The sequence below is a fragment of the Salmo salar genome, chromosome 29 (assembly GCF_965601325.2).
Source record: "Salmo salar chromosome 29, fSalSal1, whole genome shotgun sequence".
In the NCBI taxonomy this organism is placed as follows: Eukaryota; Metazoa; Chordata; class Actinopteri; order Salmoniformes; family Salmonidae; genus Salmo; species Salmo salar.
Window position 1 is genome coordinate 21,096,769 of NC_138319.1, and position 23,418 is coordinate 21,120,186.

Sequence of the window (23,418 nt, forward strand, 5' to 3'; positions counted from 1 at the left end):
TCATGACTACACAATCACCATCCTATTGCCAAGGAGTCAAATGAAATCTAATTGCATTTGATTTGTCACATGTGCCGAATACAATTATTATAATAAAAAGAAAAATACTAACACAAGAGTATTGATCAGGTACCAGTACCAGTACCAGATCAATGTGCATGGAGGGATATGATGAATTTGAGGTAGATATGTGCATGAAGGCAGGGTAAAGTGACTAGGCATCAGGATAGATATTAATAAGACTAGAATAAAGAACAGAGTAGCAGCAGCATATTATGAGTGTAAAAGTGTGTGTTTGCGTGTGTTTTGTGTCATTTTACACGTGTGTGTGTATGTGTGTTTGTGTTGTGTCGGTATGCGTGTATAGTGTGTTTGTGTTGTGTCGGTATGTCGTGTGTGTGTGTGCGTATGTATGTAATGTATGTGAATGTGTGTGGGTTTTGTGTGAGAGTGTCAGTGCCTGTGTAGTGTTAGTGTGTATATAATGTGTATATAAAGTGCATTTGGAAAGTATTCAGACCCCTTGACTTTTTCCACATTATGTTACATTACAGTCTTATTCTAAAATTGATTACATTGTTTTTTTCCCTCATCAATCTACACATAATACCCCATAATGACAATGCAAAAACAGGATTTTTTTTTAAATGTTAGCAAATTTTTACAAAAAGAAAAAACGGAAATATGACATTTACATAAATATTCAGACCCCTTACTGCTCTGGGGCAGGTTTTCATCAAGGATCTCTCTGTACTTTGCTCCATTCATCTTTCCCTCGATCCTGGCTAGTCTGCCAATCCCTGCTGCTGAAAAACATCCCCACAGCATGATGCTATCACCACAATGCTTCACCGTAGGGATGGTGCCAGGTTTCCTCCAGACGTGACACTTGACATTCAGGCCAGAGAGTTCAATCTTGGTTTCATCAGACCAGAGAATCTTGTTTCTTATGGTCTAAGTCCTTTAGGTGCCTTTTGGCAAACTCCAAGTGGGTTATCCTATGCCATTTACTGAGGAGTGACTTCTGGAAGGTTCTCCCATCTACACAGAATAACTCTAGAGCTCTGTCAGAGTGACCATCAGGTTCTTGGTCACCTTCCTGATCAAGGCCCTTCTCCCCCAATTGCTCAGTTTAGCTGGGTGGCCAGCTCTAGGAAGAGTCTTGATGGTTCCAAACTTCTTCCATTTAAGAATGATGGAGGCCACTGTGTTCTTGGGGACCTTCAATGCTGCAGACCTTTTTTGGTACCCTTCCTCAGATCTGTGCCTCTACACAATCCTGTCTCGGGCCTCTACAGACAATTCCTTCGACCTCATGGCTTAGTTTTTGCTCTGACATGACACTGTCGACTGAGGGACGGACCTTGGATAGTGTGTGTGTGTCTTTCCAAATCACATCCAATCAATTGAATTTACCACATGTGAACATCTCAAGGATGATCAATGGAAACAGGATGCACCTGAGCTTAATTTCGAGTCTCATAGCAAAGGATCTGAATACTTATGTAAATAAGGTATCTCTGTTTTTTATCTTTAATACATTTCTAAAATTTCGAAATACCTGTTTTCACTTTGTCATTATGGGGTATTGTGAGGGGGTAAAAAACGTTCATTTAATCCATTTTAGAATAAGGCTATAACTTAACAAAATGTGTAAAAAGGGAAAGGGTCTGAATACTTTCTGAATGCACTGTACAGTATAGTCTTGTGAGTGTACATAGAGTCAGTGCAAGATAAGGTCACTGCAGACTGTCCAGGTAACCATTAACTATTACAGTGAAGGCGGAATTGCCGTGCAATCTGACGTAAGATAATGGAGAGCTGACACATGCTCCTGGGCATGGGAAACATCTGGAGTCACCCATACACTGGTAGACTGTTCCAATAGTATAATACATATCAGAGGACCAGTAGCTTCATCAATATTTATATATATAAGGTAAAAGCATTACCTCAGATTTATTGCGGTTTAACAGAAGTAATAAACAGGTTATGGGAAATAGAATTGAGACGAAATATAGAACAGAGAAAAAAAATACATTTTTCCTACATATACATTACCGTTCAAAAGTTTGGGGTCACTTAGAAATGTCCTTGTTTTTCAAAGAAAAACACATTTTTTGTCCTTTAAAATAACATCAAATTGATCAGAAATACAGTGTTGTCACGAATCCCACCGAAGGTGGCTCCCCTGCCTGCTCGGGCGGCGCTCGGCGGTCGTCGTCACCGGCCTACTAGCCGCCGCTGATCCCTTTTTCCTTTTCGTTTGGTATGTCTTATTGTTTGCACCTGTTCCCCATTTGGTTCTCTTGATTTATGGTTATTTAAGCCTGTTTAGCCCGCCCAGGTTTGTGCGGGATTATTTTGTGTCAGAGTGTGTTTTTGTTATTGGATGTGCTGGCGATCGACAAGTGTTATTTTATATGCATGCTGTGTACCTGTTGTTCTGGGCACTTTGCATTTTTCACGCCGGTTGTGTTGGCGTCGACCGTTTTGTGTTTTATGGAATAAACACAAATTTCCTTACCTCTGCTCTCTGCGCCTGACTCCTACCACCACTCCTAGCAGTTACTGACAAGTGTAGACATTGTTAATGTTGTAAATGACTATTGTAGCTGGAAACAGCTGATTTTTAAAGGAATATCTACATAGGCGTACAGAGTAAGTAACCATCACTCCTGTGTTCCAATGGCAAGTTGTGTTAGCTAATCCAAGTTTATCATTTTAAAAGGCTAATTGATCATTAGAAAACCCTTTTGCAATTATGTTAGCACAGCTGAAAACTGTTGTTTTGATTAAAGAAGCAATAAAACTGGCCTTCTTTAGACTAGTTGAGTATCTAGAGCATCAGCATTTGTGGGTTTGATTACAGGCTCAAAATGGCCAGAAACAAAGAACTTTCTTCTAAAACTCGTCAGTTGAATCTTGTTCTGAAAAATGAAGGCTATTCCGAGAAATTGCGAGAAATTGTCAAGAAACTGAAGATCTCGTCCACGCTGTGTACTACTCCCTTCAAGGACAGAGCAAACTGGTTCTAATCAGAATAGAAAGAGGAGTGGGAGGCCCCGGTGCACAACTGAGCAAGAATACAAGTACATTAGAGTATCTAGTTTGAGAAACAGATGCCTCACAAGTACTCAACTGGCAGCTTCATTAAATAGTACCTGCAAAACATCAGTATCATCGTCAACAGTGAAGAGGCGACTCCGGGATGCTGGCCTTCTTGGCAGAGTTCCTCTGTCCAGTGTCTGTGTTCTTTTGCACATCTTAATATTTTCTTTTTATTGGCCAGTCTGCCTAGGCCAGCATCCCGGAGTCGCCTCTTCACTGTTGATGTTGAGAGTGGTGTTTTGCGGGTACTATTTAATGAAGCTGCCAGTTGAGGACTTGTGAGGCGTCTGTTTCTCAAACAAGACACTCTAATGTACTTGTCCTCTTGCTCAGTTGTGCACCGTGGCCTCCCACTCCTCTTTCTATTCTGGTTATAGCCAGTTTGCACTGTTCTGTGAAGGGAGTAGTACACAGTGTTGTACGAGATATTCAGTTTCTTTGCAATTTCTTGCATGTAATAGCCTTAATTTCTCAGAACAAGAGTAGACTGACGAGTTTCAGAAGAACGTTCTTTGTTTTTGGCCATTTTGAGCCTGTAATCGAACCCACAAATGTTTAAAAAAATATATTTCACCTTTATTTAACCAGGTAGGCTAGTTGAGAACAAGTTCTCATTTACAACTGCGACCTGGCCAAGATAAAACAAAGCAGTGCGACACAAACAACAACACAGAGTTACACATGGAGTAAACAAACATACAGTCAAAAACACAATAGAGAAAAAGTCTATATACAGTGGTTGCAAATGAGGCAAGATAAGGGAGGTAAGGCAATAAATAGGCCATAGTGGCGAAATAATTACAATTTAGCAATTAAACACTGGAGTGATAGATGTGCAGAAGATGAATGTGCAAGTAGTGATGCTGGGGTGCAAAGGAGCAACTAAAAAGGAATAACAGTATGGGGATGAGGTAGTTGGATGGGCTATTTACGGATGGGCTATGTACAGGTGCAGTGATCTGTGAGCTGCTCTGACAGCTGGTGCTTAAAGTTAGTGAGGGAGATATGGGTCTCCAGCTTCAGTGATTTTTGCAATTCGTTCCAGTCATTGGCAGCAGAGAACTGGAAGGAAAGGCGGCCAAAGGAGGAATTGGCTTTGGGGGTGACCAGTGAAATATACCTGCTGGAGCGCGAGCTACGGGTGGGTGTTGCTATGGTGACAAGTGAGCTGAGATAAGGCGGGGCTTCACCTAGCAAAGTCTTATAGATGACCTGGAGCCAGTGGGTTTGGCGACGAATATGAAGCGAGGGCCAGCCAACGAGAGCATACAGGTCGCAGTGGTGGGTAGTATATGGGGCTTTGGTGACAAAACGGAAGGCACTGTGGTAGACTGCATCCAATTTGCTGAGTAGAGTGTTGGAGGCTATTTTGTAAATGACATCGCCGAAGTCAAGGATCGGCAGGATAGTCAGTTTTACGGGGGTAAGTTTGGCAGCATGAGTGAAGGATGCTTTGTTACAAAATAGGAAGCTGATTCTAGATTTAATTTTGGATTGGAGATGCTTAATGTGAGTCTAGAAGGAGAGTTTACAGTCTAACCAGACCTAGGTATTTGTAGTTGTCCACATATTCTAAGTCAGAACCGTCCATAGTAGTGATGCTGGACGGGCGGGCAGGTGCGGGCAGCGATCGGTTGAAGAGCATGCGTTTAGTTTTACTTGCATTTAAGAGCAGTTGGAGGCCACGGAAGGAGAGTTGTATGGCATTGAAGCTCGTCTGGAGGTTAGTTAACACAGTGTCCAAAGAAGGGCCAGAAGTACACAGAATGGTGTCATCTGCGTAGAGGTGTATCAGAGAATCACCAGCAGCAAGAGCGACATCATTGATGTATACAGAGAAAAGAGTCGGCCCAAGAATTGAATCCTGTGGCACCCCCATAGAGACTGCCAGAGGTCCGGACAACAGGACCTCCGATTTGACACACTAAACTGTCTGAGAAGTAGTTGGTGAACCAGGCGAGGCAGTCATTTGAGAAACCAAGGCTGTTGAGTCTGCCGATAAGAATGTGGTGATTGACAGAGTCGAAAGCCTTGGCCAGGTTGATGAAAACAGCTGCACAGTATTGTCTCTTATCGATGGCGGTTATGATATCCTTTAGGACCTTGAGAGTGGCTGAGGTGCACCCATGACCAGCTCAGAAACCAGATTGCATAGCGGAGAAGGTACGGTGGGATTCGAAATGGTCGGTGATCTGCCTTAGAAAGGCAGGGTAGGATAGATATAGGTCTGTAGCAGTTTGGGTCTAGAGTGTCTCCCCCTTTGAAGAGGGGGGTGACCCCGGCAGCTTTCCAATCTTTGGGGATCTCAGACGATACGAAAGAGAGGTTGAACAGGCTAGTAATAGGGTTTGCAACAATTTGGGCTGATAATTTTAGAAAGAGAGGGTCCAGATTGTCTAGCTCTGCTGATTTGTAGGGGTCCAGATTTTGCAGCTCTTTTAGAACATCAGCTATCTAGATTTGGGTAAAGGAGAAATGGGGGAGGCTTGGGCAAGTTTCTGTGGGGGGTGGAGGGCTGTTGACCAGGGTAGGGGTGGCCAGGTGGAAACCATGGCCAGCCGTAGAGAAATGCTTATTGAAATTCTCAATTATAGTGGATTTATCGGTGGTGACAGTGTTTCCTAGCCTCAATGCAGTGGGCAGCTGAGAGGAGGTGCTCTTATTCTCCATGGACTTTACAGTGTCCCAGAACTTTTTGGAGTTTGTGCTGCAGGATGCAAATTTCTGTTTGAAAAAGCTAGACTTTTCTTTCCTAACTGCCTGTGTATATTTGTTCCTAACTTCCCTGAAAAGTTGCATATCGCAGGGGCTATTTGATGCTAATGCCATACGCCACAGGATGATTTTGTGCTGGTCAAAGGCAGTCAGGTCTGGAGTGAACCACGGGCTATATCTGTTCCTGGTTCTACATATTTTGAATGAGGCATGCTTATTTAAGATTGTGAGGAAAGCACTTTTAAAGAATAACCAAGCATCTTCTACTGACGGAATGAGGTCAATATCCTTCCAGGATACCTGGGCCAGGTCGATTAGAAAGGCCTGCTCGCTGAAGTGTTTTAGGGAGCATTTGACAGTGATGAGGGGTGGTCGTTTGACCTGAAGACCATTACGTACGCAAGTAATGAGGCAGTGATCACTGAGATCCTGGTTGAAGACAGCAGAGGTGTATTTGGAGGGCAGGTTGGTTAGGATGATATCTATGAGGGTGCCTGAGTTTATGGATTTGGGGTTGTACCTGGTAGGTTCATTAATAATTTGTGTGAGATTGAGGGCATCAAGCTTAGGTCACCTAACAGCACGAGCTCTGAAGACAGATGGGGGGCAATCAATTCACATATTGTGTTCAGGGCACAGCTGGGGGCAGAAGGTGACGGTAAGAGACTTGTTTCTGGAAAGGTGGATTTTTAAAAGTAGAAGCTCAAATTGTTTGGGCACAAATACTCATGCTCCAGATACTCAACTAGTCTAAAGAAGGCCAGTTTTATTGCTTCTTTAATCAATACAACAGTTTCAGCTGTGCTAACATAATTGCAAAAGGGTTTTCTAATGAACAATTAGCCTTTTAAAATGATAAACTTGGATTAGCTAACACAACGTGCCATTGGAACACAGGAGTGATGGTTACTGATAATGGGTCTCTGTTCGCCTATGTAGATATTCCATAAAAAAATCTGCCGTTTCCTGCTTCAATAGTCATTTACAACATTAACAATGTCTACACTGTATTTCTGATCAATTTTATGTTATATTAATGGGCAAAAAAATTGCTTTTCTTTCAAAAACAAGGAAATGTCTAAGTGACCCCAAACTTTAAAACGGTAGTGTACATACAACATTCCTTACCCCCAGACACCCAGTAACAGTTAACAATGCAATTACAACACAATATGAGCCCCATACACTCTTAGAAAATAAGGTGCTAACTAGAACCATAAATGGTTCTTCAATTGTCCCCATAAGATAAGCCTCTGAAAATAATTACTTTTGTTCCATGTAGAATCCTTTCACTAATAAAAGGTTTAACATGGAACTGTTTCACCACTTAAGGATTTTAAGTAGAATATTGTTAAGTACCAAAGGCTTCTACCTGGAATCAAAAAGGGTTCTCCTATGGGAACAAACGAAGAACCCTTTTGTTCTAAGAGTGTGTTACAGGAATTACTCCATATGAAAGACACAGATGCTGAACCACTGACCTTTCCATTCTGTCTCTGTCCTCACAGTGTTCCCATGGTAGTAGAGCCCAGACGTACTGGAACTCCCGAGTCAGCAGGAGATCCACACAACAGGTTACGGGATGATGTTTACATTTCAGCTAGTATTACTCCAAATAAAGAAACGCTAACTGGGAAGTTCTCTTGTTGAAGTAGCTTTAGGTTACCCTGTTTAAACCATAGAGCCTGATCCATATGTTTTGTCAGGGCTTTCTCTGGAAAACACGACAGACGAAGCAATACATGCTAGATGACAGTAATGTGCCAGTGATTGACTAGTAGATGGATGGATGAAGGGAGAGTTTGACAGACATAGCATTGAGTGACCTCTGTAAAGGGAGGGAGATAAGGGCAAATAATGAGACAGTGATGAAGGTGAAAGGATAGGCACATGCAATGGAGCAGGCAAGACATGCTAACATCCAGTACTCATCCCAGATCCAGAGGAGGCTGTTAGATGTGACACATGGTAGAGGTCAGATTTATACCCCTAGCTGCCCAGCCCTACAAGGCCAAGGACACAGTAGCCATTGCCCCTGCCTAACCCCTAAATCCATTGGATTACCCTTTCATCCATCCATTCATCCATTAGCCAAAGGGGCCATTCCTGGGCCATGGACTGACTATTCCCAAAGTGTGTTGTGACTAGTATCTGGGACAGTGTCCAGGAATGCAGGATATTTTCTGTGTCATTTGCCTTATCTGGGTCGGATGTAGACCACAGAACATTGGTGGCACCTGAATTGGGGAGGACGAGCTCGTGGTAATGGCTGGAGCGGAATAGGTGGAATGGTATCAATTAAAGTCAAAGAAAAAGCAGAACATGTTTTACCCAATACTCATCATTGGGGAAGGCATTTAAGGATATTATTAGGAAGCACTGGTACATTATTGATACTGACCCACAATTGAAACCCATTTTTAAATATCCCCCATGTATGGTCTTTAAAAGACCCCCAAACAAGGGAGATATTGTGGTTAAATCTGATTACCCACCAGAGAAAAGGGAAACTTTTTTGGACAAGGTTCCGGAGGGTAATTACAAATGTGGCCAATGTGCTCAATGCAGATTCACGTACAAATGCAACTAATTTACCCACCCCCACACAGGACAAAGATTTAAGATCAAAGGCATGATTACCTGCATGTCCACCAATGTTATTTACATTTCGAAATGTCTTACATAGGGAAAACCCGTAGAAGCCTTAAGACACAGCCCAGTCAAAACTGTTCGCTGCTCTGGCACCCCTATGGTGGAACAAGCTCCCTCACGACGCCAGGACAGCGGAGTCAATCACCACCTTCCGGAGACACCTGAAACCCCACCTCTTTAAGGAATACCTAGGATAGGATAAAGTAATCCTTCTAACCCCCCCCCAAAAAAGATATAGATGTACTATTGTAAAGTGGTTGTTCCACTGGATATCATAAGGTGAATGCACCAATTTGTAAGTCGCTCTGGATAAGAGCGTCTGCTAAATGACTTAAATGTAAATGTAAATCAGTGAGCACCGCTGCAATATAAGGACAGGTGAGACAAAACATCTGGTTGTTGTTCATTTTGTACAAGCTGGACATCCCATTAGTTCTCTGAGATACATTGGAATAGAAATGGTCAAGATGTCACGCATGGGAGAGGACATTGAGAAGAAACTTCTTCAAAGGGAATCTTTCTGGATCCACAGGCTCAACACACACTCTCCTCTTGGCCTTAATGTGACGTTTGACTTGAAACCATTTTATAGTTTCAATATGTCCAAATTGTGTATTTTTTTTAATCCTAATTGAATATTGTATGTGTATGTATAATACGGTAAAGGTTGATCACATTTCCTGTGTATGATCATGTTTTTTGATACATTGAATGTTAATATTGTGAAACTACGTTATACATTTTTTACCTCCTGTTTCAAGAAGTGATGTCACTGAGTACTGCCCCTATATATAGGACCTTCCACCCCCGCCTGGGATATGGATGCCTGATGAAGACCTAAGGGTGGAAATGTTGTTGTAAATAAATATCACCTGGGAGCATGAGCAGCAGTGTGCAGCGTTTTCCTTTCTGTTTTCCATGAGTTTGCCTACAACTCCAGCACATACGGAAAGTACCTGGATGTGTGTATGTTCTTCAGCTTTTGTACACCAAATACATCAAACACATGGTTTGATTCCATTCACCCCATTCCAGCCATTATAATGAGCTGTCCTCCCCTCAGTAGCCTCCACTGATTGTAGACAAATAAAAGTCTCTACTTTTATACAATGTAAAAAAACACAATTTCAAATGTTGCTACATAAGACCGATTTGAGCTGGTCGTCACATATTTTATTTACGTTTTCCTTTTTTTGGTGCAAGAAAAAAATAAAACATGCCACCTGGTGGCAGACAAGCCACACAACATCCATAAACAACAGATTCATACAATAAGAAGTAAAACGCTAACATACAATTGACAGCTTAAGAAGGAGCAATAATAGTGATACAGTTGATTCGGGTCCTTTACGACACCAGCTAGGTTGTGATTGTGAGCTTGGGTTAGGACACAAGTGTGACGGATATGCTGTATATATTAGAAGCCTGTACACGTCCGGAACGATGCACCCATTTAATTTAGTTTTCCTAACCCAAGCTCACAATCACAACCTAGCTGGTGTCGTAAAGGACCCGAATCAACTGTATCACTATTATTGCTCCTTCTTAAGCTGTCAATTGTATGTTAGCGTTTTACTTCTTATTGTATGAATCTGTTGTTTATGGATGTTGTGTGGCTTGTCTGCCACCAGGTGGCATGTTTTATTTTTTTCTTGCACAAAAAAAGGGAAACGCCAATAAAATATGTGACGACCAGCTCAAATCGGTCTTATGTAGCAACATTTGAAATTTTGTTTTTTACATTGGATAAAAGTAGAGACTTTTATTGAGGAACAATGGGAAAGTAATTTTGCTTTGAAAGTTGATTAACTTGTAAACTCGCTTTTGAGAAAACGGCCTTTGAATTGTTTGGTACTACTATTGGAGAGCTCTTTGTCTACACTCATTCAGCATCGTTCACACCCTCTTAAGCTTTAGCCCCACGCATCTCTTTAAGGGTTGATCTAAGCGTTCTGTCCTAACAGCAGTCAAGCACCCAAGCTAACATGCTAGCTACTTCCAGACACAAATGAGAGAACAGCTCACTAAACATTACTCGCCCTTGCAGAGAAATAGAAGTAAACAGCAGCCAGCTTGTCTCTGGACAAGGGGGGGGTATACAAAACAAAAAGTCAATGATACAATGTTAAAGGCCATGTACAAGATCAATATGATGTGGGGCTGTTAGCTTTCTGACGACATCAATACACAGACAAGACACATAACAGCCCATTGTTTACTTAACATTTTATTTTCAATTAAATCAGGTTAAAGTTATTTACATAATTACATTGCTGGATTACTTAACAGATAATCTTAAGCAAACAGCATTGTCTAACATTTTATTACTATTGTCAAGTTATTAATAGTTATTTTCATCATCAATAATATCAATATTAATAATCTAATTGTCGAGTGCATTGTAAAGAAACTACCCATGACCGGCAGAGGGAGGTGTTTCGGTAGGTAAGTGTATTTTTCCCTCCCTAACTTCAAACCCCATCCTGCCTAGCCCACACCTCTGCCCTCCGCTCAGAGAAGGCTGTGGAATAGATCCAGCGAAAGTCACTATACATTATCTACCATTCATTTCTATTGGGTACAACATAATCCGAAAACACAACCAAAACAAACTGCAAATGCATCCAACAAGTTTGTATAGTTATCAGCTCGGTGTATTCATTGCGTGCTACAAATATGGGGTCAAATACTAAACCTTTGACTAAATGTAATACACTATAAGTTAATTTGTCCAAATACCTATGACACCTTCATATGGGGGGGACTAGTTTTAATTTCTAAACGGTAAAACAGACATGTATGAAAATAACCTTAAATAAAAGGTGACATTATCTACTATCGCCTCATATGAAACATTTGATCTCAAAATTCTGGAGTATAAAGCCAATTGAAAAGTTTTAGCTTCACTGTCTAAATAAAAACATATGGGAGTGTAAAGATGTGTCCATCCATTCTCTACCATACATGTCTATTTACACAAGGTTTTCAGCTCTGAATGCACAGGCACTCTTTCTATCATCTCTTCCTATGTCTTCAGAGGAGCCTACAGTAAGGTGGGTCTGAGAGCCCAGACCAGACCATCAAGATTAATGATCCATAAACAGTATTGGCTCCAGGCCACATCTGAAAATGTAATTCATATAATTGTAGCACATCCAATCAAGTTTCAGGAACTACAGTACATTAAAATGTATTTTTCTCTCTTTTTTATCAACTGATTGTAGGAGGGCAACTATTACAATTTATTTGATGCAAGCTCACAAAGTTTCCTCTAACTACCCTCAATTATAACGTTACTCAATTCATCTTCAATCAATCAATGTTATTTCCCCCATTGCCTTTAAGAGCAGTAGACAGATGTGCTCGATCATCTTGGCTAAGTGCCATGCTTTTGCACAGTACAAAAGCACTCTTCCAAGATCCAGCACTATGTAACAAAACTCCTACTGTTTTTTATCAACAGATAAGCCAGCATTCATTAAGTTAAAGAAACTAGGTTTATGGTATTTACAGGACAGTAGATCTGCCTCTGTGAGCTGTGTGTGATGCCATGCATGCTCTGTCAGATCATACACACATCAAAGGTGGGCGTTCTGGAGCATGAGCACGAAGCAGCTGATGCCCTTCCCTGACACACAGGCCTTATAGGAAAGGTGGGGGGGACAGGTCACTGCATGACGAGCACTCTCCACGCCGCCATCCGACCAGGGCCACACATACGCGTGCGCATACACACATTCACGTACACACACACACTCACTTCATTGGCAGAAATGGAGACAGACGAACAACGTATGGCCGCCCCACCCACACTCCTGTGTTAGGAATGACTAGAAAATGATATGTTAGGAAGAGTAGAGTGTGTGGTTGATTCTACCATCTCCCTTCACTGGCTCTACACAACCATCTTAACCAGACAGCACTTCTCCCTCTTCATTTTCACCCATCTTCCTTTCTGCAGCATGGACCTGGTGACACTCTGGGCTGGCGTTATGACTGATGTGTGACGTTTGGGCTGCTAGGTCTCTGGGTTGGGGGTGGCCAGCAGGGGAACGTTGTCCCTCCTCCTCCGGCCCAGCGGGGGGCGTCGGTACTGCTCCCCATCGGCCAGCGTTTGGGGCAGCGGTTTCCTCTTGCTCTCGGGCAGCAGCAGGATGGAGAGCACGGCCAGCAGGGCCAGGGAGGAGTACACCACGTGGTGCAGGAAGTAGCCGTAGTGGTTGCGCAGGTCCATGAGGGGCGAGGTGAGGCGGCCCACGCAGCCCAGGGCCAACACCATGCCCACGCCACTGCCCCTGGACAAGAGGGTAAGGTCAAAAGTCAGTGATCTCCAAAAGAGGAAGGGCCAGGGAAGAGAGATAATACGAGAACCAAGCCTGAAATGACACCCATTGACATTGAAGTCTAGCATGCCTTTAAGGCCTAATAATACGCCTAATTCAAAGAACAAGCCTAGATCAGGAAGACTCATATGACAGTCAATGAGTTGTTGGTCCTTACCTGATGATGGTGGGCATAATCTCTGCAGTGAAGAGGACACAGAGAGAGGCAGCCGCCTGGGAGGAGAAAAGTCCCATCACTGAGAACACAGTGATGGCTGCCTCACTTAGATCTAATAGAGAGACAGGAGGGAGAGTTAACTTAGCACTGAACTCCCCAGACTCTGACTGGCTTGTGATTACAGCTGAAACTGAGACATGGCTTTGACTTTACTGCCATTGCAGTGTCCTACATGAACTGATATACCACCATTCAGCCACAAGGTGACACCATGCAAAGAGGATCTGTGCTTCCAGTAATGAATTTCCATTGAAAACTTACGGAGTCGTAACTATACTGAACAAAAATATAAATGCAACATGTAAAGTGTTGGTCCCATGTTTCATGAGCTGAAATAAAAGAGCCCAGAAATATTACATATGCACAAAAAGCTTATTTCTCTCAAATTTTGTGCACAAATTTGTTTACATCCCTGTTAGTGAGCATTTTTCTTTTGCCAAGATAATCCATCCACCTGACAGGTGTGGCATATCAAGAATCTGATTAAACAGCATGATCATTACACAGGTGCACCTTGGTGCTGGGGACAATAAACGCACACTCTAAAATGTACAGTTTTGTCACACAACACAATGCCACAGAAGTCTCAAGTTTTGAGGGAGCGTGCAGTTGGCATGCTGACTGCAGGAATGTCCAACAGAGCTGTTGCCAGAGAATTGGATGTTCATTTCTCTACGCACGCAGCTTAGAGGGAACAGGGGACATTACATCTATTAAAGGCAACTTCCACCTTGAGCACCAACTTACACTCCATCAGTCCGAGGAGAATCAGAGATGCCAGCCCTGTCATTGTCATGGCGAGGAGCAGGATACCACGGCGACCACACCTGTTCACTGTTGCCCATAACAACAGCCAGGCCCCTCCTCCCGCACAGACGGACAGCAGATAGGTCCAATAGAAGCTGGGGGCAGTGCCTCTGACATCACCCCGAAATGAGCTGTAACAATGACTAATGCCATGGGAAATGAACCTGACAGACAACAGGAGAGAGATGGAGATGGAAAATCAAGGTCTGTTTGGCAACTACTATAATCCTATGTGTGCTTACCAGTACAATGTTGATAGAAGCAAGGGCAAACCTTTACATTAGGTTGTTTGTATGTAATGCATACGCTATATGTGGCATACATACTGATACTACTATGTTTGGTTACCAGAATGTTGTTACTACTTGAAATGAGTTACCGGTGCAGTTACTGAGTAGTTACATGTAATTAAACAAAGAAGTTAAACTTTCATGTAACTACTGTAGTACTACTAATACTACTATGCGTGCAACTATTTAAGGCTAAAATCATAAATTGAAACAATAACAAAGCAGCCTTTGTGTTGGTAAAAAAGCTAAGGGATGGGCCTGGGGAAATGTAACCACTCTCAAATTCATAGACGGAGCTATGGATGCAAGGACTGACCATCCATGATATCAAAATTATAGTTGTAACCATCTTTTGAGACTACACCGTGTGTGTTTACATACATTTTGTTTGCAATTAATTTATAAGTCCAAAAATGGATGTTGCAACTAAGGATTCCAGCTTTAAAGTGTGACCAAACGTGTGAGGGCTAACTTCAAACGACACAGTTAGGTGACTTACGAGGTGAAGCCGAGCACACACATGTTTTTCCAGATGTTCCTGCTGTGTACAAGCTCTGGGAAGGACAGGTGGGGGTAAGTAGAGGGAGACGGCTCCGAGTCCAACTCTGCAATAATGACAACAATGTCACACCACCATGTCACATTGGAGGCATCAGCAGAGACGTTTTCAAACAGCAGACAGCAAATCTCATGAAAAGACCGATGCAGAAAGACAAAATGGTTCCCACACACCCGTGAAGCTCTCGTCATCTCTCTCTCTATCTCTTCTTTCACTGAAGGAATTCAGATCAGCTGATCTCTCAGAGAGAAGGAGCCAGCGAGGAGACTCAGGAAATACTCCTGGAATACTGAAACAAAACAGACATATTCATGTAAATTCCTAGCTTCCATATTACTATATTCTCTCTCCTGAAACGGCAATGTTGTTATATTAGAATGAAAAAAAAGAATGTGCCACTTAAAGGACACTTTTATCTGAAAGAGACTTTTACAGTCACGCGTGCCCACTACAGAATCGAACCCACTATCCTGGCGTTGCAAGCACCATGCTCTACCAACTGACAGACTGCATTTTATGTTTTTCTCTGTGTTAAATTTGCTATTTGCAATAAAAATAAATGCTGTTAAACAAAAGGCGGCAGGTAGCCTAGTGGTTAAGAGCGTTGAGCTAGTAACTGAAAGGCTGCTGGTTTGAATCCCCGAGCCAACTAGGTGAAAAATCTGCCGAAATTCCCTTAAGCAAGGCAATTAACCCTAATTGCTCCTGTAAGTCACTCTGGATAAGAGTGTCTGCTAAAATGTAAATGTAAGGAACACTGCACCTTGAAGACAAATGCTAATGTATTCTGACTTGAGCTAATTGCTGAATGAAACATGGGGCTTTAAATCAATACAATTCTCTCAACAAGTTAGTTTGCATTTAGGTCTTTAATCAAATTACTACTATATTCCCCATTCCCTTGTGCATAGGGTTCTGTCCTCCAACACAGCAGACACACTCACCCATAGGTGAGGAACAGAGAGAGTGGTGCAGCCCCAGCTCCGAGTAAGCCCCTCCAGGACTGGCAAGACAGAGCAACACCCAGCAACAGCAGCTCCCCAGAAACCGTAGTGAGACCTGCCACCATGGTGACTAGCAGACGTAGTGAGGGATCACAGAGTTCAAGACCTGTCAATCAAACAAACAGAACAATGAATGATTACAGACACAATAATGTTGTACAATTAGTAGGTTTGAACTTTGGTCAATTCTCAAAATAGTTTTAAGGTGCAGTAGTGTTTTGATTCTATTATTCAGAGCCTTGTGTACTATGGCAGGGGTTCCCAAACATTCACTCGCGGGCCCCCCATGGGGTGCAAATACAATTTTGCAGTTTTAAAGCTATTTTTCTTGCAATTCTATACATTTCAACATGTCTAATGTGTAGTCGTGATATTTGAGTGACAAAAAAATGATCTATGGGCTAAAAAACCGAGATAAAAAAATGTTAGCTGACATGGGCTAGTTGATCTGGATATTTCTGACAAGTTATGAATAGCTCTCTAAGGTACAGTGCCTTCGGAAAGTATTCAGACCTCTTGACTTTTCCACATTTTGTTATGTAACAGTGTTATTCTAAAATGGATTAAATAAAAACCTCAGTAATCTACACACAATACCCGATAATAACAAAGCGAAAACGTATTTATTAAAAATAAAACACAGAAATACCTTATTTACATACGTTTCACCCTTTGCTATGAGACTCGAAATTGAGTTCAGGTGCATCCTGTTTCCATTGATCATACTTGAGATGTTTTTACAAATTGATTGGACATGATTTGGAAAGGCACACACCTGTCAAAATAAGGTCCCACAGTTGACAGTGCATGTCAGAGCAAAAACCAAGCCATGAGGTCGAAAGAATTTTCCGTAAAGCTCAGAGACAGGATTGTATCAAGGCACAGATCTGGGGAAGGTTACCAAAACATTTCTGCAGCATTGAAGATCCCCAAGAACACAGTGGCCTCCATCATTCTTAAATGGAAGAAGTTTGGAACCACCAAGACTCATCCTAGAGCTGGCCACCCGGCCAACCTGAGCAATCGGGGGAGAAGGGCCTTGGTCAGGGAGGTGACCAAGAACCTGATGGTCACTCTGATAGAGCTCTAGAGTTTCTTTGTGGAGATGGGAGAACCTTCCGGAAGGACAACCATCTCTGCAGCACTCCACCAATCAGGCCTTTATGGTAGAGTGGCCAGACAGAAGCCACTCCTCAGTAAAAGGCACATGACAGCCCGCTTGGAGTTTGCCAAAAGGCACCTAAAGATTCTCAGATGATGAGACGCAAAATTCTCTGGTCTGATGAAACCAAGATTGAACTCTTTGGCCTGAATGCCAAGCGTCACTTCTGGAGGAAACCTGGCACCATCCCTACGGTGAAGCATGGTGGTGGCAGCATCATGCTGTGGGGATGTTTTTCAGCGGCAGGAACTGGAAGACTAGTCAAGATCGAGGCAAAGATGAACGGAGCAAAGTACAGAGAGATCCTTGATGAAAACATGCTCCAGAGCGCTCAGGACCTCAGACTGTGGCGAAGGTTCACCTTCCAACAGGACAACAACCCTAAGCACACAGCCAAGACAACACAGGAGTGGCTTCGGGACAAGTCTCATACCCAAGAAGACTCGAGGCTGTAATCGCTGCCAAAGGTGCTTCAACAAATTACTGAGTAAAGGGTCTGAATAATTATGTAAATGTGATATTTCCTTATTTATTTATTATTATTATTTATTTTGAATTCTAAATCCTGTTTTTTCTTTGTCATTATGGAGTATGGTGTGTAGATTGATGAGGGGAAAAAAAACTATTTAATCAATTTTAGATTAAGGCTGTAACCTAATAAAATGTGGAAAAAGTCAAGGGGTCTGAATACTTTGTGAAGGCACAATGCAATGACTTACATGACAAGAAGAACTATCCAATTTTGAAATCGCACCTTGTGCATTCTACTACTCCAACTTTCAAGAGTACATTTAAAGCCGGACTGAGTTCCTTTGGGGGGGAGGCCCGCACCCCCCTCTTCCGACCCTTCGCGCAGTTTGGGAACCACTGTACTATGGCATCAGTATCTGGATAGTACTCACGTGTGATGTAAAGCGTGAGGTAGACACCAGCACTAGCGGCAGCCAGGCAAAAGCGCATGACAATAAAGATAGGGGGGGAGGTAGAGACGCACACAAGCACGCCAAATACCACCGAGAGGGTTAGCGAGGTGAGCAGTGTCTTCAACCTGCCCAGTCTGAGAAAAAAACAAAGAAGAGAAAATACAAAGATCTTAGGGGATAAGCAGAGGCCTCCGAACACCATGGGCCGGTTTCATTTAAATTAAAGCCAGGAGTAGGCCTCATAAACATTCCTGGATTAAGCTAGTAATGAACCAGGGTCATTTTAGATTAAATGTTTTGTAATGACCATGTAAATACATAGTAAAATACATATTATGGACACCTATTGTATATTCCCAGACTTTATCAGGACTGAGACTACAAATATCCTCAAACCATGTTCATTCCACCACATTTTCAGGATCATTGTCTGGATTCAAGTGCAGTCTAGGCCTGAGTCGGTGAAACTGTCGCCGAAAGCGTCATTCTTGTTTTTTTTTTATTCAATTGGCTTCATCTGACTCTCAATCCTCAAGAGGTCTCACCCCCCTAGTCTAACCCTCACCTTTTCCTCTGTATTTCTAGTATCATCTTACCTGTCAGCAGCAAAGCCCAGTCCCAGGCATCCTGTCAGAACACCCAGGATGAAGGACACCTCCTCGACTGGGACCAGCCAGTACTGACCACACACCAAATCCCACTGGGAGAGGAGAGAGAAGGAAGGAGGTGGAGAACCAACAAAAGATTACAGAAAGAGAAGAGAGGGAGGTAGACATATGTTTTGTTACGCACAATCATTCCATCAATAGGACACTGTTCCAGGTAATAGAAAACAACTAATTTCAACCAAACTACACTATATTGAAATGTTATTTCAATCATTTCCATTTTGTTAGAAATAACTTGAGCATGGCTTTGTTATTACATCTGAAGTGCTCCGTTGGTGCATTTGCTACTGTTGAAAGCTAAGTGATTACAATGAGATAGCATCATTTCTGGGCAGAGTCAGGAAGCTGCTGCTAACAATACCTTATGTAATAGGACCCAATGCAGGGACGCATGAAAAGCCTGTCACATACTATCACTCATCCTATCCCTGGTTCGGCATGGCTGAACTATATACACTGAACAAAAATATAAACGCAACATGTAAAGTTCTGGTCCCTTGTTTCAAGACCCCAGAAATGTTCCATACGCACAAAAAGCGTATTTTTCTCAAATGTTGTTGCCAAATTTATTTACATCCCTGTTAGTGAGCATTTTATCCTTTGTCAAGATAATCCATCCACCTGACAGGTGTGGTATATCAAAAAGCTGATTAAACGGCATGATCATTACACAGGTGCACTTTGTGCTGGGGACAATAAAATGCCACTCTAAAATATGCAGTATTGTCACACAACACAATTCCACAGATGTCTCAAGTTTTGAGGGAGTGTGCAATTGGCATGCTGACTGCAGGAATGTCCACCAGAGCTGTTTCCAGTTAATTTAATGTTAATTTCTCTACCATAAGCCGCCTCCAACATCGTTTTAGAGAATTTGTCAGTATGTCCAACCGGCCTCACAACCGCAGACCACGTGTAACCACGCCAGCCCAGGACTATTTCTGTCTGCAATAAAGCCCTTTTTTGGGAAAAACTCATTCTGATTGGCTGGGCCTATGCCCTCCCAGGCCCACCCATGACTGCACCCCTGCCCAGTCATGTGAAATCCATAGAGGGGCATAATGAATTTATTTAAATTGACTGATTTCCTATTATTAACTGTAATTTAGCAAAATCTTTGAAAATGTTGCATGTTGCATTTATATTTTTGTTCAGTATAGTTACCTCACAAATGAGAGCATGGTCGATAGCATTCATATGGATGACGTGCTTGGAAAAAATAAGAAATGCCAAACTTGCACACAAACAAGTTCACAAACTGCCCAAACCAGTTATGAACATGAATCAAAAGCATTATAATACCCTTGGCCCGAGACCTATGCCTTCCATTTCTTCCCTCTTATACTAAAACCTCAATGTCAAAGGAGCATATAGACGTCTGCCCTGACAATTCTACTACAAAATGGTGTTACAAGGCATTTGCTTAAAGATGTTTAGTTCAGTATTTCTACTGAAGCCTTATTGATTAATGGTGGAGACTGGTCAGGGCTGTTCTGGCTTCTGTGAGAAGTTGCTGAAGCAGCATAGTGGCGTTATACTGGTCAATCATGACTAAAGGTAAAAATACACTCTGAAATCAACCGCTGAATCGAGCCTTCTGTCTATGAACAGAGAGACTAGATGATATTCCTGCTGTCTACAAGCACATGGTGAAACCGCTGCAGTAGTCTGCCTCTTAAATTACAATGACTCCTTGAGACCGGTGTATGTCTAGCTAACCACAGAGGGAAACAGGCCGACAGAACAGCTTACAGAAGCACCAGGTTTCCCACCCGCGTCACGCATGGAATTCAAAACAAATAGAGAGAGAGTCCACAGTGAGCCAAGTGAGAGCTAAAGCCCTCCATGGACAATTGTGGGTGTGGTGGACAACAGTTCTGCTAAAGACATTAGCGTCATAAGACATTTTATAATAAGTACACACATCATTACTGCTGCAAAGCATTGGATCATGTTTTCTGACACTGAGAGTGCTGTGACTGTTTATGACATTTTTAATCAAAGCAGTGGTAATGGCGAAGGCATGTTTTACCGTGTAAGGGTAGCAGTGCTTCACTTCTTATCAGAATCTACTCAGTAATGCATTATGTCATTTGGATTCTGAGACCGGGAAATACAAACTAATCAAGAAAACAATGAGACCGACAATGTTCCCTGAGGTACCTCAGTAACAATGTTAATTCTCAATCCTTCTGTGACATTGTAGTCCCAGCCAGCCTCACAGTTCTCCACCCCGGACTGGGTACCGTTGATATACTGCTTGCACTGAGACAGCCCCCCGCTGTTCCCAACTCTGCCCCCTTTCTCCCAGGGCAGGGAGGCGTTGAGGACCTGCGGGGCAGGCGAAGGTCCCGGGAGGCGGCAGTGGTGGGGCGAGGCGAGGGTGAGCAGGGGATCCGAGGAGAGAAGGAAGGCCAGGAAGAGATTGGGCAAGAGGGAGAGACAGATGAGCATCCTCTGTTTCTTCCTCCCTAGGGCCAGGACCATCACCTCCCCCGTGGGAGGCAGGGAAGGGGGAAGCGGGAGGGAGGAGGAGGGAGCGGGAGACGAGGGAGTGGGAGAAGAGGGGAGGGGGGGAGGCGGACAGGGAGAAGGGGAGGGTAGGGGGGACTCAGGGGATGTCATGACTGAGGGTCAGAGAGGTTGTGGTCAATCCTCAGATGGAGTGGGAAATATGGGAAATATCTGTGGAGGGAAAACATTTCAAAAATAATGACACTGACCATCACTACTTTCTCCCAAATATATTATTAGCTACACTGCTGCAGAATATGATGAAATAACAACAATTGTTCAGTGAGTGAATGGATCTTCATTCTTATTTATTTACAGACTTAAACAGTCCTTTTTTTTGTTGGTTTTTTACTTTTATAGTGCATAATCATAAACCCTGGCAAATTACATCTCCAATCCCATAATAGAGGGAGCACATTAAATCATGTTAAGCTTATTATTACATTGGTGGATATACACATTCTATTGCTGGGTGAATCACACAGGTAGTGTTTATTTGTAGCATGGCTATACACGTGTAGGGAATAGTTATACAGCTGTATGCTATTGCCCAAGATCTAAACAAGGTATTTGGACATGTTGTTTGAAGCCAGCACTATCAGCCACAAGTGCACATGGTCCATTCTGTTAATGTTCTAGGCTGCTACAAGGCCAGGAAGTTCTGCTAAAGGAATTCCAGTTACATAAGAGGCTTTTCAGACAGGGAACAGTACTGCATGGAAGGAAAAGAGCAAACGCATATTTTAATAGAGGTAACATAAAGCAGCACACAAACCACCAGAAAAAGAACATTCAGGTAACAATGTACGATCCCACTGGGCAAAGACGTCAATTCAACGTCTATTACACGTTGGTTCAACGTAATTTCATTAAAATGACGTGGAAACAACGTTGATTCAACCTGTAGGATGAATAAATGACAAGCCTACACTGAAATGGTGGTGTCACATTAGGTCACTGACACAAGTGCACGCACGCACCTGCCCCGGGCAGACAGACAGCAAAACACATTATTCTGTAAATATACAATATTGTCACAGTTTGTGTGGCATGGGGACAGTAGCAGCAAAATGACTTACCCCTTTCCAGTATTATTATAGTCGTCAGATATTATAATACATCCGGTAGGTTAACGATTGCCTACTGTCACTTTCAAACGTCCGTTTTGGTAAAGCCAAAACATTGCAGGGGATAAAGGGAACAGTGTTCCGAATTGAGTTGGATTTTCACCGCATTCCCTTTACTCTTCCTATGCGTCTTCTCTCTGTCGGCTGTCGATTATTCCATCCTCCTGTGGCATAGGCTACTGTCCCAGGGTAGTATTGTATGAAGAAGCACTGGAAACTAAAGTCTTGTCAGATAAGAAAACGCAGTTTCAACATAGACACCTAATGAAGCAATTTTTGGGCTATATTGACATGCTCGACTTCTATGGTCCCTGATTTCTAATGTTGTTGCGCGACCCAAGTGTATGTCCGCCGACATGAAAGAAAGTGTTAAGTAATTAAATAATACATTATTATTCCCGACACCATCTTAAAGGGGAAGGGTGACAGCCATAGTCGAACAGATCCTCTCTGGGACAAAGGGGGTGGAAAACTGCAATGGGGGAAGGGACATTCAGACTCGTGAGAAATCGGGTGAAATCGTTGAGGAGACGTCCCCTCTTCCACTGTAAATTAAGCCATCTGCCGCATGGTGGGGCCATAAATCATAGATTATTCTCAAGGTTGAAAAAGCGCACATTATTAGTTGTACTACACTGAATAAAAATATAAACGCAACATGTAAAGTGTTGGTCCCATGTTTCATGAGCTGAAATTAAAAATCCCAGAAATGTTCCATAAACACAAAAATACTCTAAAATGTTGAGCACAAAATTGTTTCCATCCCTGTAAGTGAGCATTTCTCCTTTGCCAAGATAATCCATCCACTTGACAGGTTTGGCATATCAAGAAGCTGATTAAACAGCATGATCATTACACAGATGCTGGGGACAATAAAAAGCCACTATAAAATGTGCTGTTTTGTCACACAACACAATTCCAGAATTTAATCTTGTTTTAAAGAATTTGGCAGTACATCCCGCCGGCCTCAAAACCGCAGACCAGTGGTGTAAAGTACTTAAGGAAAAATACTTGAAAGTACTACTTAAATCGTTTTTGGGGGGTATCTGTACTTTACTTTACTATTTATATATTCGACAACTTTTACTTTTACTTTCACTTCACTACATTCCTAAAGAAAATTATGTACTTTTTACTCCATATATTTTCCCTGACACCCGAAAGTATTCGTTACATTTTGAATGCTTAGCAGGACAGGAACATTGTCTAATTCACACACTTATCAAGAGCACATTCCCGGTCATCCCTACTGCCTCTGATCTGGCGGACTCACTAAACACATGCTTCATTCGTAGATGATGTCTGAGTGTTGGAGCGTACCCATGG

At 42.5% G+C, this 23,418-nt stretch overlaps 1 protein-coding gene across 1 annotated transcript; it reads right to left on the minus strand.

The window, feature by feature from the left end:
• Positions 1–10,689: 10,689 nt before the first annotated feature.
• Positions 10,690–22,561, minus strand: LOC106590265 (solute carrier family 22 member 17). The gene is made up of 10 exons (XM_014181088.3): positions 22,045–22,561; positions 20,615–21,136; positions 18,380–18,483; positions 17,763–17,917; positions 15,639–15,804; positions 14,868–14,983; positions 14,635–14,740; positions 13,786–14,009; positions 12,979–13,090; positions 10,690–12,773 (listed from the first exon to the last, which is right to left on the minus strand). Exons 2-10 carry the CDS (start codon positions 21,074–21,076, stop codon positions 12,497–12,499), a joined length of 1,722 nt encoding a protein of 573 aa, XP_014036563.3. The 5' UTR covers positions 21,077–21,136; positions 22,045–22,561; the 3' UTR covers positions 10,690–12,496.
• Positions 22,562–23,418: the final 857 nt, after the last annotated feature.

Coding starts and splice junctions, on each gene's coding strand:
- LOC106590265 (XM_014181088.3), bottom strand. CDS start 21,076: ATGACATCCCCTGAGTCCCCCCTACCCTCCCCTTCTCCCTGTCCGCCT. Junction 17,918..18,379: donor CTGGGCTTTGCTGCTGACAG/GTAAGATGATAC, acceptor TTTTTTTCTCAG/ACTGGGCAGGTTGAAGACAC. Junction 13,091..13,785: donor TCTCCTCGGACTGATGGAGT/GTAAGTTGGTGC, acceptor TCTCTCTATTAG/ATCTAAGTGAGGCAGCCATC.